This window comes from Carassius auratus, chromosome 29 (genome assembly GCF_003368295.1).
Source record: "Carassius auratus strain Wakin chromosome 29, ASM336829v1, whole genome shotgun sequence".
NCBI lineage: Eukaryota > Metazoa > Chordata > Actinopteri > Cypriniformes > Cyprinidae > Carassius > Carassius auratus.
The window spans coordinates 9242197-9262069 of NC_039271.1; the positions used below are offsets into that span (position 1 = coordinate 9242197).

The 19873-nt window shown below is 35.3% G+C and overlaps 2 protein-coding genes across 3 annotated transcripts in view; one reads left to right on the top strand and one right to left on the bottom strand.

Moving 5' to 3' along the window:
* Positions 1-8346, bottom strand: part of LOC113048005 (nuclear protein MDM1) — a 10612-nt gene extending 2266 nt beyond the window's left edge. Inside the window, exons 1-13 of one of the 2 annotated variants that reach the window (XM_026209495.1) lie at positions 7695-8346; positions 7058-7163; positions 6581-6879; positions 6060-6194; positions 5429-5605; positions 5038-5183; positions 4578-4674; positions 3929-3961; positions 1910-2115; positions 1639-1833; positions 951-1093; positions 518-651; positions 203-437 (exon numbers count right to left, since the gene is read on the bottom strand). In XM_026209495.1, coding sequence (XP_026065280.1) covers positions 203-437; positions 518-651; positions 951-1093; positions 1639-1833; positions 1910-2115; positions 3929-3961; positions 4578-4674; positions 5038-5183; positions 5429-5605; positions 6060-6194; positions 6581-6879; positions 7058-7163; positions 7695-7712 — 1924 coding nt within the window. In that variant the 5' untranslated portion in view covers positions 7713-8346. The remainder of the gene's footprint in view (positions 1-202; positions 438-517; positions 652-950; positions 1094-1638; positions 1834-1909; positions 2116-3928; positions 3962-4577; positions 4675-5037; positions 5184-5428; positions 5606-6059; positions 6195-6580; positions 6880-7057; positions 7164-7694) is intronic. The other variant, XM_026209496.1, reaches the window with a different exon arrangement.
* A 616-nt stretch (positions 8347-8962) lies between these two features.
* Positions 8963-14102, top strand: LOC113048006 (calumenin-A). The gene is made up of 7 exons (XM_026209497.1): positions 8963-9095; positions 10587-10817; positions 11014-11207; positions 11574-11740; positions 12478-12538; positions 12635-12834; positions 12928-14102. The coding sequence occupies exons 2-7, from the start codon at positions 10597-10599 to the stop codon at positions 13030-13032; spliced, it is 948 nt and encodes a 315-aa protein (XP_026065282.1). The 5' UTR covers positions 8963-9095; positions 10587-10596; the 3' UTR covers positions 13033-14102.
* Positions 14103-19873: the final 5771 nt, after the last annotated feature.

Here is a 19873-nt window from a genome sequence, read left to right on the forward strand (position 1 = left end):
ATGGATCGTTGATCGCACACTCAAATAAAGCGATATTTTTGTAGCGCAAAATAAAATATCTCCTTCTAAAGTGCATAAATGCCTTTACAGCTTACTAAGGCTCAGAGTAAATTCAAAAAAGCTGTGACTGGTTGGGCTTTCCTAATAAAATTCCCATGGCTGCAACTAGATCTACATCAGTGGATGCTATAAGGAACCATACCATTATGCTGAAATTCGGCGTTTCTCATTGTGCCCTGGATTCTGTTGGCAGGTGGAGGGCCAGCAGCTTTGTGACGGTGGCTGGTCTGTTGTTTTTGCAATGGCTTGGGTTGTTTTGGACTGGCGGAGTAGTCTGCCGCCTCCTCCTCAGAGCAGGCCTCTTCACGCATGGGAAGTGGATCTACAGTGGTCAGGCCAGCGGCTGGCGAGGAATGTGGCAAGCTTCCACTCTCAGCCTTTGTAATACAATAGAATTTGAAATCTGAAGACATATTGTATGACATAATACTGCACACTTGACCTAGGAATCATGTACCTTACTGTGTGGCCTCTGTGGAGAGCCGTCTATATGTTTGTAAGGAGAGTAAGGTTTTCCTAAAGGTGGCTCACTCCTCCTTACTCTCCTGGAGGAATGCTTGATCTTCGGAGGAGAGACCAGCAAAGCTCCTCCTATTGGAAATTATAAATAATATTAAAATAAAATATAATAAATATCATATAATAAATATTATAAATTCTATGCAATTAATGATTCGATAGCAAGCTTTTTCTAATAAACAAGAGGCTTGAAGTCAGTTGTTCTGACTGCAAACCCTTCATTCATAGTGAAACTGTTGTGTGAGATTGCAGAAGTATAGGTTCAAGGTGACAAACGGATGTACCATCCACCCAGAAAACCTGTCTGTTAAATCCAATTTAAACTAAAAAAAAATATATATTTTGAAAGTGACGTCTAATAGGTTTGATACCAGTGGCTGGAGTGGTCCGATCGTGATGTGTTCTTTGTACAGTCTGCATGGTCCTGAGTTTGGGAGTTGGCAATCTGCCTCTGTCAATGGAACCTCCAGACCCGTCCACCTCTGATGATGACTCAGTTTCCAACACTTGCAACCTAGAAAAGATATGTGAAGTGAGTGAATGGAAAACTGTCATAGTATGGGCAGAAACATTTTTGCACATAAGAGTCATCTTTGTTATATTGTGCCTGGACACGGTAGTACTGATTCCAAGCATGCTGGACTTTCAATCATTCAAATTCCAATAATATTCTTGAATTTCAAATAAATATAGAAATAAATGTAAAATATCTAAATATGTCTTAATAATACATTTTATTTTTGTGTGAATCCCTATCCTTATGCATGTTTTTATATATATATATATATATATATATATATATATATATATGAGGGAAAATAGATATAATATATCAAATTAACAATTTAAATGGTTTATATTTGTGTGACTATGTTCGTTTCAAATGTCAATTCAACTCGCAGCCAACTCAATTCAAATTCCAACGAATAGAACAGAAACCAGTTCTTCAATTCTGACTTTTGCCCAACACTGAGAGCATCATGTTGGTTCTACTGTTGGCAGGATCTCTTTTCTCAAAAACAGCTGAGGTCACATTTCAGAGGAACAAAAAGCACATACAATTCATTTCTCTCCCTCATGTCCCCATGTTCATCCTTTGGATTCCCCTCATTTTTTTCTCCCTCCTGTGAAACCTCAGACTCATCCCTCTCTCCAAGTCCTTCTTCTTCATCCCAGGCCAACTTCCTCTGCACAGGGAGGGTGGGGTCTTCATGAAGACCAATCTCTCCAGGAGAGCTTCCAACCCTTCCAACCCTAAAGAGCCAAGTTCAGGATTTGCTGTAAACTTTGAACTGAATTGGACGAATTTTGATGTTCAAGCTCTGCTGACCTGGCCAGGTCCAGAGCCTCGATGATAGGGCTGCTACTAGTGTTTCTGCAGGCCTCAGATTCAATGGAGGATGACAATGAGGTGCCACTGGATGGCTCCCACATCCAGTTGTGTTCTGACAGGATCTGATTTAGGTGCTGCCGAGAAAAATGAGTTCCCCTGGCCCTTTTCCTGTAAGCCTCAGCCTTCTCACGTAGCTCCTGAACCTGAGGAAAAACAGTAGAGATGTAAATAATAAATCAGAGCCTGGAAAAAATAGGATTCGACTGAAGATAATATGTTAGGCAGGAAGATTGATAATTTATTGGAAGCATGGAAAAAAACACTTTTCAGGGCTCAACGATAAGTATTAAGGATGCTCTACTGACCAAGTGACATTATGGGCTGGTTGACGGAATGGGTTAAAAATTAGGGATGCACGATATTGGATTTTGGCCGATATTCGATATGCCGATATTTTCAAAATAATTTTGGCCGATGCCGATACCGATATCGATATATATACAAATATATACTGATATATTTAAACTTTAATTTTACTGAAGAGAGATCCATGTATCTCTTCTGTACTGATTCTACCATAAATTTATTATTTTACAAATGTAGACAGACATTCACATCTGAAAAACAGGTCAATTATTTCACTTGGAGAATATCGGTTTGACTCATCGGCAGAAATATTCATATCGGCCGATACCGATAATGGTCATTTTAAGCTTTTATCGGCCGATACCGATATTGTGCCGATATTATCGTGCATCCCTATTAAAAATCATATTTTAGTTAGATAAAAAAAAATATAATAATAATTAAAAAAAAAACTTTTCACTTCCTTTGTAAAGAAACATAAAATACAAAATTATTTTGTTAAAAAAATATTTTATATACATTTTTTTGGTGGTAGAATTTATTGATGAGCCCTGATATTGTACTTAAACATGGTTAATAAAAATTTGTTATTGAATCAGCATAAATTCACATTATGCAATATTGTCACATCCGCTTTGAAACCTGTGTAGAATTAGGGTAAATGTGAAGGCAGCCATGCTCCGCTCCTAAAGAGCTGACTCAGTAAAACACTCCTGTCCCATACAGGGTTTTGCTGGAGATGCAGCAAAGCACACTTGACACCATAACCTAAAATGAAGTACTTATGTCTTACAAAACTTACTTTGTTCTTACAGGGTCAGCATGTAACAAAAACTGCTTTGAAGGCTCTAAACCATAAGGTTTTCAGTCTAACCAACAAATATTAAGCACTTACACATTAAAATAAAGAGCTGAGCACTAAATGTATTGTCATGACAGATGCTGACCAAGTAAAATCAAAGAAATCAGGTCAAATTATTTATTAAGCAGCAAAGGAACCAAATGTAGGCTACATTGTGACACATACAAATTGTGGAAAAAATGATGAGAGCTAACTAAGATCTTAAATAAGAGCTAATTAGTCAGTTATGTAATACTACAAATATTAATCCTATCAATCTTTTATTTCATTTGTATTCTAGCTGTGTATTTCTCTTAATTATTGGCTCCTCAAATAAGATAGTATATTTGTCACTGATGAAAAAATAACCTCTGCTAAGTGGGTAAATGTAAAATTAGGCGTGTTTTTTTTTTTTTACTTTTAATTCTAAGCTCTACTTAAACATTTATCTATGCTTGTATATAATCAGTGAGTGAGCCAAAAGTCAATACAGGATTACCAGACAGCCGAAAGCAAAAAAAAAAAAAACCAACAAAACCACAGACATCTTCATGTCAACTTCAGTTCCATGTATGCTGACAGATAACATCTTACCGAATGATCCACCACATGCACACAGATTGAACACACACAGACACTTCTTCAAGAATAGGTCCACATGAGATGATACCATGCAGTCTAACTTTGAATGATGTCATAGAGTACATTTTGTGATGCAGCACAGGACAGACACACACAAAAGCAACTGAAGGTCTGTTTTAAGACAGCAGCAGCAGTGAGAGGATGGATGCAACAGGAGGAATGGTTACCTCATGATACCACTCGTGAAAACCTTCACACCCCTGCAAGATTAACAATACAGACCAGTAATTAGAGAAGCTGCCTTTCAGTTTCCTAACATCTATTCCACTTTAACGCACAATGTTATGTGGTGTCACAATTAAGCATTCATTATCTATGGTCTTTTATTATTTGCTGTCTTTTAAGTCACCCCTTTTGCATATTAATTGAATGTTATTTAATTGAAGGTCTAATAATACGTAAATGAAAATATATATAAATTATCTTTAAAATATATTGGACATTCACGCAATCTCCAGTCTTGTTAAATGTAGTGTATGTAATTTGTTCATTTACATTTCCGGATGAAATATTACTTTGATTCAGTATTTGATATTCATTCAATTCCTTTTTTTTTTTAAATATATTTTTATGCCATATCAGAATCAAAGGATATTGCATGGGAAGATCAAAAACAGTTAAATTCATCCATTTATATTATTTATATTTTTTTACTGGATTAATGGATATTCTTTAAAATCATTATTTTATTCTTTTTTTTTTTTTTTTTTTTTTGCATTTACCATTTTGTTATGCCAATGAGAATAAAATGCTATTTTCTGTGGACTTTTCCCATAGATTTTTATTAATTAATTTATTTATTTTCGAGAAACTCACCTCGTCCTTTGCCGTTTTGATCTTCACCCATGCTCCATCTCTGTAACTATACTGGAGGGGAGAACGAAAGTTGGATTCGTACTCAGTTTTCATCTTCCTGTCAGGGGAACAAGAAGGGACATGGTAAATACTGTTGGAAACTCAAAAGCAAAGACCATGGGACGTTGGGATATCTTTCATACAAGACAGTTCCTTTTTATTGAAGACTCGCTGTGCGTCGCTGCATTAATCCAAGTCTCACCTAAGCAGTAATACTTTGGAGTTTTTCAGTTAACATTTTATACGTTTGTAATCCCTCAATACTTTTGTGGAATTTGTGAAAAAAAAAATATCTATTTGACATATTGAAGATTTTAAAATTTAACCTGTCAGAATAAATATGTGGTGCTTATGTGCTGCTAAGCAAAATGTGTGAAACAGGCCTTCCTTCTAGTCCTGTACAAAAAATAACTACAGTCACCTCATAACTTTGGGTGAAGGGTCTCTCAGGTCACAGGGTGACCTCACTTCCTGTTGCTGTTGATGGGTGACTTCCTCTTTGGGGCTTGACTTCCTGCTCTGTTGTCGCTCCTTCTTCTTCTTCTTCCTCTTCTTCTTCCCCTTACTCTGGCATGATGGGCATTTAGGCAAAAGCCCATGACAAACCACGTCAAAGGTGCAAACAATTTCAAAAATGTATACCTCCTTACTATGCAATGACGACTATGCATAAAGAATGTATAAAAAAAATTACGAGGAACTAAAAGGTTAGTGAAACTGGTTTATCCAGCTCCATAGTTATGCAGTGGTATTTGGAAAGTCTGTGTCCATTGACGTATATGACAAAGCTGAATGTAGATATTTCAGTGTACCTTCTCTGGGGTTGTGTTCTCTGCATCAAGCTGTGGGACCTCATATTGTTCAACATCTCGCCTCAAGCGTGGTGGTCTGGAAGGAGGTGATCCTTTGAAACTTCTCTTGTACTCACTCTCCATAATTACTGGGTTTGATTTGAAGGGGGGGATGGCTCTGTTGTTACTGTAAAACATCTAAACAGATGTGAAATAATCCAAAACACAAAAAATAAACCTGACGAAGGCATTCTGATAACAAGATACCATTGAGAAAGATAGTGTTGTTGCTCTCTGTAATTATCATTAGTTCAATAATAAAGAAAAAATTCAATAAGCAATTCAATTTAATATATATATATATATATATATATATATATATATTATAAGTAATCATGCATTTGCTGACATGAAAAACTCTATACTACCATCTAGTGGATAAGGATTTTTTTTTTTATTGGCATTCAATTAAACAATATTTTAGAACTAATTTCTATAAAAATAAGGAACACATCAAGTGACAAAAAGTGCTGTGCCCAATATGACAGATAATCTGACCAGGAAATATAATAAAGGACTGGATGCAAACCAATGGGTCATGTTAAAAATGATTTTGAATTATGATAATGCTCATAAAAATGCAACAAAGTACCTCATGTGCAGCTAGAAGGGGCGAATCGGCCACAGGCGTCTTCCACATGAACTGTCTCTGGTACTCAGAGCTCAAACGGCCATTCCTCTGTCGCTCCACTCTAAGTCCCGCTCTTTTCCGTAGCACATGGTTAATCTAATAGAAAACACAAACTCTGCATAACTGTAACTGCAGTAATGATGGTATTAATAACTAATAATACAATATTCATTGTTATACACTAATTATGGCGTAATAAATGATTTGGACAAATTTTAAAATGTTTATAAGAAAGATTTTCTCATCACGTAAAATTAATTGAGGTATAGAAACCTTATATTTCGTGATAATATATCAAAGAAACAGTGAGGAAAAACCACAGTAGGGGAAAAACATGCTTGTCCACATACTCTAGTCAGATGTTCTGTTTATTGAAAGGACTACATATGAACAGAACTATAATGGGCCTCCTTAAATCTGTTACCATTTTGCATTATTGTTATTTAAAGTTTTTTTACACACTCACTAATAACCAGACTCACTCCATTCTGTTGTTGCTGGTCTGCTGCAGGGGTGGATGTCTGAGCTGCCTGTAGTTGTTGGGATGGTGCAGCGGTGCCCTCTGGTGGCACGGGGTCTCTTGGGGCAAGAGGGGTCACTAATCTTTCTGCACTAGAGGCTCTGAGTCTGAGCACAGGTGTAACAGCTGGAGGATTGACAGGCCTCTTCTCCTGACGCTGTGGAGATGGATGGTGCCCTTCCCATTGGAAAGAACTGGATATCTGAGGTGGATAAAATGGCACTTTCCTTTTGGATATGAATTGTGGTTCCTGAGTTATTCCTTTAAAGCAAGAAGATCAGTCAATTAAATTTTATTTATAGTTATTGCATGATAATCTTTTTAATTTTAGCAGGACACATCTAGCAACACATCTAGCTATCTCTCTGACTATACTATCATCTGCCAATATCTATCAGTCATTTGATACTATCTATCCATCCATCTATCCTGTACATACTTGACTGGTCAGAGCGCAGTCCTGCCAGTCTCATCCTGCGATGTGGAGAATCACTTCTGGATCGTGTTGTTCGACCCTTGTATTTATTTCGATACTCGCTGATACCCTATTAGAATTAAAACACACAGAAAACAAGGACACTTTATAGCATAAGTAAAGCACACTTTGCATTTGGTATTTTAGAAGATCTGCATATTCAAATGAGAGGTCTGAGAAATGATATTTCTGGGATTTATTAGAAAAGCCCTGTTTAATAACTAGCTCTTAGTGACAATTTGATAATCTTGATGCCTTTTTATCCGCGCACAAACTTCTTCAAGATAACAGGAAGTAATTTACTTGGACTTTTAAAGGGTTTACCGTTTAAGACGCTTCTTAATAAAATCATATAGTTTCTATTTGCTGTCAGTAAAGCTTAAAAAATACATTACACGGATTCGTGTTAATGTATGTTTAGTTGCCTAAATGTAAACAACCGAAATAAATCTCAAAACTGAAAGCATTTCTGCAGCCTGCAGCGCGCGCTCGCTTTCGTTAAAACAAATGACGTCACACGAGCGCGTGCACCTTCAATCTGGTCTATCTGTGTCACGTTATAAACAGTTTCCAGTGGATGCTGATAAATTAATTAACTTACCTTAAAACGTACAGGCATTCTGAGCCAGTGGTTACTAGTGCACAGACAGGTCCGTGAACAAAAGAAGTGTTTTTGTCTCACGCTTGGTGGAGAAAGATTAGATTCGGTTACAGGCTTTGCCGTTACCTTGGTGAGGCTGCAGCGTCCCAGGTTACGCGCATGCGCACTGTTGTAAGCCGATTTGTTATGACGATTTCCACTGTGTGTGTGTAGTAGTAGTAGTAGTAGTAGTAGTAGTAGTAGTAGCAGTAAAATTTATTAGGATAGCCTACTCTCATTGGTCAGATTTGATTTCTTTCCAGAACAATTTAAATAAATTAAACTGGAGGAAACATGAAAAAAAAAACTTAAAATGTATACAAAATGAGCTGACATTGCTATATACCTTACATAACGTGCTCTTTGTTTAAATTCTAAAGAAACAAATGTAGGTCATGCCATTTCTCTCAGATTCTAAGTGATATTGTTGCCTTTGTCGGATGTATCATTCAGCTCATCTGACAAACATTATATTTGGGTATTTTGTTTCAGATTCCACAAAAGCTTGTTTTCCTATGCTGATTTTACATTTATGAATGCAGATTTTATAACTGTAAACCTAATGTCTATGTCATCTGGGAATAAATTTAAATGGTAGTTTGTAGTACCAATCATGTTTTCTGCAATAAAAGTGTCATTAATGCTGCATTTAGTTTAGTCTATACATTTATTAGAATAGTTTATAATTAAGTTACATATGTTTTTTTTTGTTGTTGTTGTTGTTTGCTTGTAGCTTATACTGATTATTGTTGTTTAACGTTAAACAGCAGATGGTAGTAATTAAATACCCCATAATAAACACAAATACATATAATTTCGCCATCAATACTACTTAAATGTATAGTCTGACTAGCTAGTAACTTTAAATTACAAGTAGCGTGAATGTCATCAAAAGTCTAAACCTTGCATTACTTGAATTTAGGTAATCCAACCATTAAAATTCAATCACTTTTTCAAATAATGTTCAGTACCAGGATAGCGGCACCTTTCCGCAAGAATTTGCCGGTCTCTCAAATTTGGGGACGTGGCAAGACGTAACGTTAAATCTAATAGATGCGCAGTGATTTTGAGCAATGAATCAACCGATGTTGAAACCTCGGCGCTGATTGGTTTTCCGATTCACTGTAGCCAATCAAAAGAGAGTGCGGTGAGTCGCGCGTTTTTAAACAACGGTTATAATTACATCCGGGGTTCGTTGTGCTGAAGTGGCCCAATGGCAGTGGATGGACTCCAATGTTTGGGCTGTGATTGGATTGCTGCGTTACCCCAGTCCGAAAAACGGTGTGGCACCAGGCGTGTGCAGACGAGTAAACCAAAGACGCGGTGTTATATCTGGGACTCTCGGCCTTTTATTAAATCTAGGTATGTTTGTGTTTTATAACTTACACGTTTTTATACGCTGTCTTTAGTAATGTGATGTGACCACTGCATTGACTGACCGTGTTCGTTGTAATGCCGACGCACTTTAAGGGACAGTTAGTATTGAACCCGAAAAAAAGGGTTAAGTTAACGTTGGTTCTTAAAATAATACAATCGTACATCTTAAAAATACAAAAATTTTGTTATCATTTGCCTTCCCCAATGTTGATATAAATGTCTATGATTTCTTTCATCTGTGGAAAACCAAAAAAAGGTTAGAAGACTGACATCCCTAGTCACCATTCACTTTTATTGCACTAAAAGTGAAAGGTGACCATTATATTTTAAATGTGCTACAGGTAATCTTTTTTTTTTTTTTTTTGCTTGGGTTGTGCTGCTCAAGATTATCATGATCATATCTCTCTTAAATCTTTGGTAAACCACTAGTAAAGAGTTGTTTACTTTGAAAGGCAAGAACATCATCTTGCCATTGCCCTCATATTGCCAGGTATTTCCTAATGAAGCTGTTTATAAAATTCTCGTGATTTTATTTCTGGTGTGACTAATCTATAATTGAGTTTAAAAGTTTGTGTGTGCCCGCTAATTTTGTTGGTGGGACTTGAGCCCTTTTAATTTTCACCTTTTTTTTTAATTTCCCTTTTAAATTTTTTCCCATTTTCTGGAAACACATTTTTGTTCATGTCGACGGTGATTCCTGTCAGAGATTCTGCCTCATATTTTGCCAATCTGGATTGTACTTTTTCCCCTGTTACACACAATTACACTGCCGTTCAAACACGTTTGGTGTTAATCATTTGCCCCCCCCCCAAAAGTGACAGTAAAGACATTTATAATGTTGCAGAAGGTCTCAATTTCAAATAACAGTTTTTTTCTTGTTCTTTTTTCGGATTCAGCATCAGTAGTGGATTTTGCTTTCCACAAACAATATTGAGTAGCACATTTGTGTATCCTGTGTCTGTATTTATGAATCATGTGTGTGCATGTGTGAATCATGTGTGTGCATGTATGAATCCTATGTGTGCATATGTGACTGTAGTGTGTGCATTTATCTTTATTGAGACACTTCTGGCTCCATAGCACAGCTGTTCCCAACAATGGTGACGATAATATGAAATATTTCTTGAGCAGCAAATCAGCATATTAGAGTCAGTTCTGAAGGGTCACATGACACTGAATACTGAAGTAATGGCTGCTATTTTGGAGTTTTTGTTCCGATAGATGCAGCCTTGGTGAGTTGGTGAACATGAGAGACTACCTTTTGAATGTAGTGTACGTCACACTTCTTAGTCAAACATACAGTGTTTACATACACTGATTCAAACAGACCCTGTTAACATATAAAATTTTGTTTGCACACTGGATTGTCAAACATCGCTGCATTTAAAATACCTGTGATCAGTATTTATTTGAGTTTAAAAGGGATTCGGGATGTATATATGTATATATGTTAATATTGGCGCTCTCTTTCACCAGAGTTGTGAAGATGGAGATTAGACCTCTGTTGATGTGCTTTGCTCTGTGCGTGGTCTACGCCACCAGCAAACCCACAGAGAAGAAGGACCGTGTCCAGCATGAAGCACCACTGAGCAGCAAGGAGCATGACGATGGCACAAACTTCGACTATGACCATGATGCTTTCCTCGGAGAGGGGGAAGCCAAGACGTTTGATGACCTGACCCCAGAGGAGAGCAAGAACAGGCTCGGGTAAAGATTGTGCTGAGTGTAATGGGGAATTTAATAGTGACTCGCAGCAACAAGATGACCGCAAATCATTGATTTTCATTGAGAATTAGTAGTTTCAATATAAAATAAATGGTTAAGAGAAGACACACTTATATATTTAATTTATATCTTTGTTTTTGCTCTTTTTTTGTGTGTGTGTGTGTGTGCTGCCTTTCAGTAAAATTGTGGATAAGATCGATGCAGACGAGGATGGCTTCGTCACAGAGGCAGAGCTGAAAGCATGGATCAAAAAGGCCCAGAAGAAGTACATCTACGACAACGTAGAAAGACAGTGGAAGGATTTTGACATGAATAATGATGGCATGATCTCCTGGGACGAGTACAAGAATGTCACTTATGGCACCTACCTTGGTAAAATTGCGGTCTGTTTTCATAAGCAAGCTTAAAGAATTGATCAACCAAAAAATACATTTCTGTCAACATTTGGGCACACCCATGTCTTCCCACATCTGTATGAATTTATGAATATGTATTCTTATTTTTGTCTATATAATGAAAGTCAATGGGGCCAGTGACTTTGATTTTATGAACAAAAACACTTTTTCTTCAAAATATGTTCCATAGAAGAATGAATGTGAAGCAGATAATGATGGAATTATCATTTTTGTGTGTACCCCTTAAAAAATGTAAAGGTGAATTGTGTAATGTCACTAACATGTCCAAGCAGAATTACAATAAGTATTTTAATAATCGTTTGTTCTCTCTGTGTTTTTATAGATGATCCTGAGTCTGATGATGGCTACAACTACAAGCAGATGATGGCTAGAGATGAACGGCGCTTCAAAATGGCTGATGGAAATGGAGACCACATCGCTGACAAAGAGGAGTTCACTGCTTTCCTCCATCCTGAGGAGTATGAGCATATGAAGGACATTGTTGTGTTGGTGGGTGTGTTATTACTGGCATGTCGGTTAATGTTATTACTGGCATGCAAGTTAATGTGAAGCCTCTTTGTATCCCGTTTAACTTTTGTAAACTCATGTCTAAAGTCTTTTATGCTCACCTAGTCAGCATTTATTTGATCAAAAATACTTTAAAAACAGCAATATTCTGTAATACTATTACAATTTAAAATGAATTTATTCCTGGTAAAGCTGAATTTCCAAAATCTATTACTCCTGGCTTCTGTGTCACATGATTCTTCGGAAATCATTCAGATGTGCTGATTTGGTGCTCAAGTAACATTTCTTAACATTAAAAATTTTCAGACCTCTTTAATAAATGGGAAGATCAGAACACACTGCATTTATTTGAAACACTTATCTTTTATAACAATAGAAATGTCTTTACTTTCTCTTTTAATCAAATAAATGCAGCTTTTCAGAAAAAAAGCTTTAATTCTATGCAAAAAAAAAGAATCTTACTGACCCATTACATTTGAATGGCAGCGCATAATGGTGTTAAAATCAAATGTTGGATGAGGCATGATTTAATCCATTGAGAATGGTGATGTCAAATGAAAATTAATGATAAAGTAAGATTTCCTTCATAATGTGCATTGATGCTTTTTGCTTCATAAGATCAGGAAAATATATGAAGGACATTAACTGGATTGTTTATAGTTACTAGCCTTTGTCTGTCTTTACTGTAACCAGTCACTAATCTTTTTCTTTATCATTAGGAAACTATGGAGGACATTGATAAGAATGGTGATGGCTTTATTGACCTGGAGGAGTATATTGGTGAGTGAGTGATCTTTTAAAAAGTCGATGCGTGTTGCATAAAAATGTCCATTTGTCAGTATAGCTTAAAATCAATTGAATTTTCTTGAACATCAGGCGACATGTACAACCACGAGGATGAAATGGACGAGCCAGAATGGGTGGCAACAGAGCGCGAGCAGTTTTCAGAGTTTAGAGACAAGAACAAGGATGGGAAGATGGACAAAGAGGAGACCATGGACTGGATCCTGCCGGCCGACTACGATCACGCAGAAGCTGAAGCCAAGCATCTGGTGTACGAGTCCGACACAAACAAGGTGAGCCGACCTTAAAAAAAAAACGTATTTTGCCAGCTTTTCGTAAGTTGTAACTGAAATCATTTCAACTGAGTCTGTCATACTGTCTTTCAGGATGGCAAACTCACCAAAGAGGAAATACTCAACAAGTACGATTTGTTTGTGGGAAGTCAAGCGACTGACTTTGGCGAGGCTTTAGTTCGACACGATGAGTTTTAATTCTTTTTTTCTAGTATAATAGATAATTACTTTTTAACCTGTTTTGGTAAAAGAATATAATTTATTTGATATTGCTCCATCATAATACAACACTAATCCTGAGATTTAGTTCACTTGATAGATTGTTTTCCCTTTTTTCACACGAAAATACATTCATGACTTAATTTTATTTTTACTGTAAAGTGTGTTAGCAGTGTTTGTTTGATCCGTCTTTGGAATCGTGGTCCATGTACAGCATTACTATCATTTCACTAACTGTGTATATTTGTTTTGTGACGAGGTTTATTCAGAGCTAGATTCAAGGCAGTTGTATACCTGTTGCTTCTGATCTATGATCAGTTGTTCACAGTCCTGCTCATTGGGAATACTGTAGATACAGAAAACTCTCAGATTGGCTTCTTCCGAGGGATTATACAAGTAGGTATAAAATGCATGTATATATTCACACATGTATATGTGAATATGTATATAGTTTTATACATATAAACATATTATAAACTCACACTGTGTGTAATTGTCTTGGCACAAGCTTTGATTTTAGAGCCATAGGTCATGAACCTCTCAAGGCAATATCCTTTTTTTCTTTCAGTATTTATTTAGAACAAAAAAAAAACATGTTTTATTCAGTCACGCATCCATGAATTATTTTTTTTTTTTGATAAGATGTTTGTTTTCTTAAAGACTCCTTGATTTTGAACTTTAATAGACACACTCTCATTGTGCCTTTCACTGAATGTTCTATTTGATATGGATCTTTAGGTTAGGGCTATTTGGCTAAAACCTTAAATCGTTTAGGTTTGTAGGGTCCAATCGTACATGTCGCTGAATTGTTTGTTGCTTATAGCTTCATTATTTGAAACACACTATCAGTTATGTGAAGTTTGATGTTGCAAACAGAAGAATGTACTTTGTGGTCCATTAGTCTTTTGAATGCATTTTAGTTTTTCTTTATAAAATGTTTTGGCACCCAGGGGCTTCAGGTGACCTTCTTCAAGTGGTGCCATTTCAGCACCTACAGATTGTATCTTGAAAACAACAAATTGTCAATAAAATTATGACTGAAATTGAAATTATTTTCATGTCAGTATTTTACAATAACAATTTGTTTGGTTTGGTTTTATCCCAGATAAAAAGTTTATTTTTGCTTATGTACTGTAACTGTTCTACTTACTTGTTGAAAGTTAATAGAGTAAATATAATTTAAATGTAATATGTATAATGTTTAAATCTATCATCCTGGACAAGCCTTTATCAATGTTTAGTGTAATTGATATACTATCACAATTTTTATTAATATTTTGATTTCAATGAAATTTTTATATTTTCCACTTTTAATTTGAATTAAAGTTCTAGAAATTTTATTAAATGTTTTCAGAATTTTTCATTCGTTTTTATTAGTCAAATATGTATATATATGTTTTGTTTCAGCTTTAGATATTTTAGTACTTAATGCCTTGGCAATAAACTGAAAAAAATATTTTTCTCTGGTTTATTTTATTTCAAGTAAAATAAAATGTATTTTTTAATGTTTTTAGTTTTAATTTTAGTTAAAAGTTTAGAATTTATCACCCGACTTTTCATTTACTGACTATTTAGCATTTAATGATGAAACAATGTTAATCTTCCCACAGATTGGATAAAAGCTATTTTGGCTTATTAACAGAAATGAACAGGTAGAAGAAAAAATGCATCAAACAATATAAATCTTTATTCATTCTAAAATCCGGGCACATGTACAAATTCATGCACACTGTATGTCTAATTACAACAAAACATGTACGGAGATAATATAAATACAGATATCTCAGATCCAGCATCATGAAGCCAGTGATTTGACAAAAGCTGTCGCTCATGATTTGTTACCATCATACTTCTAGTGAATGTATCCTCATCTGGAAACAAGCAGATGGACTTGTGATCTTGTATATCTTGGCTAATCCAGCCAGAAAACTGGTCTTTAGTAAATTCTTTAGAGAAGAGGAGAGTAAACCGCTTAGTTATGCTGTGCTGTTTTGTCGAAACAAGCCATTTTGATTGGTATGGGCTTTTAGGTTGCTTAGTTTATTATTGTGCTACTACTGAAAATGTAGTCAAAGAGCATTTTATAAACCAAATCAGGAATTTCCATTCACATGAGAGGACGTCTCATTTTTATTGATTTTATTTGTTTAATTTAATTTTTACTCTAGTGTTTTTCATTACAAAAAAATTAAATCATAGTGTTGGAAGGTTTACCAGTTCTTGCAAAGAAAGGATGGTAGGATATCGCCCTCCAGTTTGGCCATCCAGCGGACCGTATCTTTGGGACAAAGGGACTCCCTCGGAACCTTGACAAGAAGTAAAGGTGCAGAATTTGAACAACTGGGGAAGATTACAAAATAAACTGGTCCAGGTAACCTGGAAACCTCTGAGCCCTCATCAGTCTTCATGCCAAATTCAGTCTTCATGATGCAGGCATTGAACTGGAACACAATATTAGTGTCTGTCTTCATGTGTAGTGTTGTTATTCAGAGCATATGTGTTTTCCAGCTCACCTGTTTGTTCAAGAAGGTGTAGATTGTGGGGTTGTACATTCAGGAGCTCTTTGAGAACAAAGCAGGGATGGCCACCAGATGGTAATACTTGTTTGCATCATCAGAATAAGCAATAACCTAGAATAGGGCCATAGCAAACTATATAAGAGCCAACCATCACAATAACCATTCTGGACACTTGCTTCTCTGCCTTTTGGGTGGAGGCTGACTCGGCCTGCTGGTCTGCAACCTATGGGTAAATGTTGAAACTATTCAAGCTCGTAAAATATATATTTATTCTGATAAAGCCTTCACACATATTCTTAAAAGAAGGATTTTCTGCTTTCAGTCCTAAAAGTCCTACAGATTTCAAAAGTGTGATTTCTGGGAACGTTAAAGTCATATATATTACATATAGCCTATTACTAACAGACTGTAGTATATATATTACACACACGCATATTATATATGCATTAAAGTTTAAAATAATATTGAATTTAATTACGAATTATATATTTAAATATTTGAAAGCAATTCTATTTTTTTTTCATAATTAAAATCACAAGAGCTCATGGAAAAATCTAAATCTAAAAATATAAATTTCTCTATTATGCTTAATTTTCAAATATTTTACTGTCTAGATGTGAACATGATTGCTAAAAAGAAGCATTTAAAAAATCTATATCCAATTGGGGAAAAAATGGGGGAAAATTGAAATTTATTGGCTATAAAGTGTAATTTCCATGAGGAAATATAAACCAAATTGCCAGCGTTGACAAGTTTGTGCAACAATTTTCACAGCAAAGCTTTGTTCACTTCAGTGCACAGTTCTTGAACTTTTTCTTAGTGTGAAGAACAAAAATATTAAGAACCTTTTTACACTATAAAGAATGTTTGTGGCTTGGAAATGTTCTATGGATATCAAACATTCCTCATGGAGCCACAGATGCCATTAAAAACATAATTTTTGAGAGTTTCACGTCTATGCCATTCAAAGTTTGTCGACTCTCCATCTTATCCGCAGTTGATCCCATAGCCGATTCCACTGCACACAGTGAATAACTGAGTAAATAAAAACCTCTAAGAGCGGAGTGGAATACTTGGCTCATGGAGAAACTGTCAAAAATTAAGCCTGCTAGGGATATATTCACCAGAATGCAATGAGTTTCTTGTACTTTATTGTTACAAAAAGGACAATGGCGTTCAGAGTCACGGAAATCCAAAGCCCATGAAAGCTGCCTGCAGGTAGAAAGCCCACTTCGGGGCCAGACGAAGGGGCTGACTTTGGAGAGGTTCTCAAATTGAAAGGCCCACATATCCATGGTTGCGCCGTTAGTGTCCTTGTTCTTGCACAGTGTCCATGGTGGAGTCAATGGGCAGCCTGATTTTCCATTTAAAAAATCCTCAAAGTTTTGCCTGGTGTGAAAATTTAGGGGCAGATGGGGATGATCTTCCGGACATGTTGTTGGGATAATCCGTCCTCTCCATGCAAATTCTGCTCAACACCCACATGGAATTTCTAAGCACATGATTAGGCAACTACTACTACAAATGCAGAATATCATATGTTTTAGATTGTATTTGAACATAAATAACAGGGATGCAGCATTTTTAATGTCTAGAAAGATTATATCAGTGGGTAGCATTTAACTTACAGTAAACTTAAACTATTGGCCTAGTTTTTGGGGCCCAAACAAGGTTGTTAATTCTTGGCAGCAGTAGAAGCAGGTGAAAGGCAAACCAAACTCTTAAGGTCCCCAGGCACAAGGATGAGCTGTAATCTGGAAACAAGATTTACGTAAAGATTTAAACAAACCGTATTGAAGTCACTGAGGGATTACATCCAAACTGGCAGTTTATCTTGTTAGCTAAAACTTAGATTATGGGTCAATTGTGATAATCTGGAGAGAGATACGGAGTGTTAAACTGTACATCCAGTACATCCAGCCTCTTTTTATACACCTCATTTTAGTTCCTTCATTTCTCCTCTGAAAAAATTTCCCTCGTTTCTTTTCTTTGGTTTTGGCATGGTAAGTAGCCTATTGTTTTATAGGTTACAAACATTTGGTTAATGGTAATGGTTCATTTTAACATCACCCTAACATCATTTTAACATGTTCATTTTAACATCAGCTTGTTTATTTTGCCCTCTTTATTCGCATAGACAGAAACATTCAAAAGCTACATTTTGCAGTTCTGTTTAATAGATTTTTTGTAGGTCTTAAATTTGAACTCACTATGAGAAATATGTTTTCTGTTTATATATATAGATACACTATATGGAATATGTTAATATAATCTACACAGATTTAATAACTGGCGAGTTTATATTGGATTTTTCCCCTTCCAACTTCTTGATGAAATCAGATGTGCTACTTTTAAATTTTTAAATAAGAATGCACTTGTGTTTGTCAGATATTTTGTCAGATATTTTGTACAGTGTGTTGAATTTGTAGACTTGTAAATGTTGAATGATTTCATTCATGAAAGTCAGAAGCCATCCTTTGACCCGGGGTTGTATTGTAACCAAGCTACGTATCTGAGTTGTATGGGTATGATACGACCTGGGTTACAGGAAGGTCATGCATCCTGGGAACTATGTAATGCACCTTTATCAACTTCATATCAGTAAATGATAATTGAATCAAATATGTTTAAATTCATTGAATGTGTGTGAATAAAAATAGATTGGATTTTTTTATGTCAAAAAAAGAATATATATATATGTATGTGTATTAAAGCCATCTATATGGAATTTTGCTTCTTGTATGATCTTTAGATTTAAGAATGTTATGCCAGTGTGTGACAGAAGCATGTGTATGTGAGAAAAAAAAAGAGAAAGAGATGAAAGAGGGAGACTGGGAAAATACACTCAATAGTTTGAAAATTGTCTGCAAAACAAAATATGTTCTCATTATATATATATTTTTTCATATTACATTATATTTAAGACATATTACACATTAGAAGACAAAAAGCTATATCAGAAACACATTTTATCTTCCAGGCATCATCAGCTAAAGTGATGTTTTTATGCCTACATTTTGTAGTATTTGTAGCACGCTATTCAGATTAATTAAGCATTAGAACTCGTATCGAGAATAAATTGACGTGCCATAGGAAGTTTCGATCGGAGGCTTGTGTTGTTAATTTAGACATCACGTGACCAATGACAAATGACAGTTTCTGTCCAATCATGTGGGTGTCGGAATGTTCAAACCTCCAGATCTTATGGATCTTACGAGTAGCCTACGTTTTCATTCAGACTTATGCAATTACTTTTTTTTTAATACACAGTCATACAAGTAATATGAAAAATAAAAATTATTTAAGGAAAATAAAATATTTCCCATATGCAATTCATATAATCTGTTATATCATACTGATATTATACTGGCATTTAATGCCACAGTTAAACGGGTAAATTAATTTATCAGAGAGAGAAATTCAACAGATGCAAACACAAGTTTAATTTTTTATTTTATTTTAATGGAATATGTGATGGCTGCTTCGTCCTACGCAGCTTCAATTACAGACTTTTGGCTGTTTTATTATTGTTTTTAACTAACCACCACATGGCGCTGTTTCCGACGCTCTGAAAGCTTTAAATCTTTTCCCAGAACAGTCGTGGGAAAGTCTCATCATTTTGCCCATCACTACAGGATTGTGTTTAACATCTATGATTTGTTCAGTGACTGATTCTTATATGCAACTTGTACAGCAAAAACGTAGGTCTTGAGGTAAATAAATGTAAAAGCAGCCTATTAATAAATGTAGGGTTAATAACATAATAAAATATGCTATTAAATCATTGTTTGTCGAACAACAAATGTAATCAATAAAGTGTAAATTACTAGTTATATAATACAGATAATAACAACAGCACAGCAATACTGAAATACACGAATGAATTACTTTTATTGTTGAGTTCTTTTGGTGAATCAACATTGACGACCAGTGTAATCCGATTCCCTAACGAATGACTCTTCTGAACCGGTTCTTTTTCTTGAATCAAAACCATAGATACTGACCATAAATAGATTGTACAAAAACGGACTCAGTTGAATTCTAATTCTAAGTAAAATATACTGACTTGAAATGAATCAGAACGTCTACTGTGGTATGCTATTCGTGACTTATTAAACTTAAATCAGACACTTGACTGTTTAAATCAAATGTAGTTTATGTGTTTTCTTGTGGGATAATCAGTGTCATTTTATTTAATAAATTAAATCTCACTTTTTTGGTTTAATGTTTTTAGGTAATACATATATTTTGGGACTAGTTTATCTATTATTATTACGGCATTTATTCCGACTCTAAAAAAG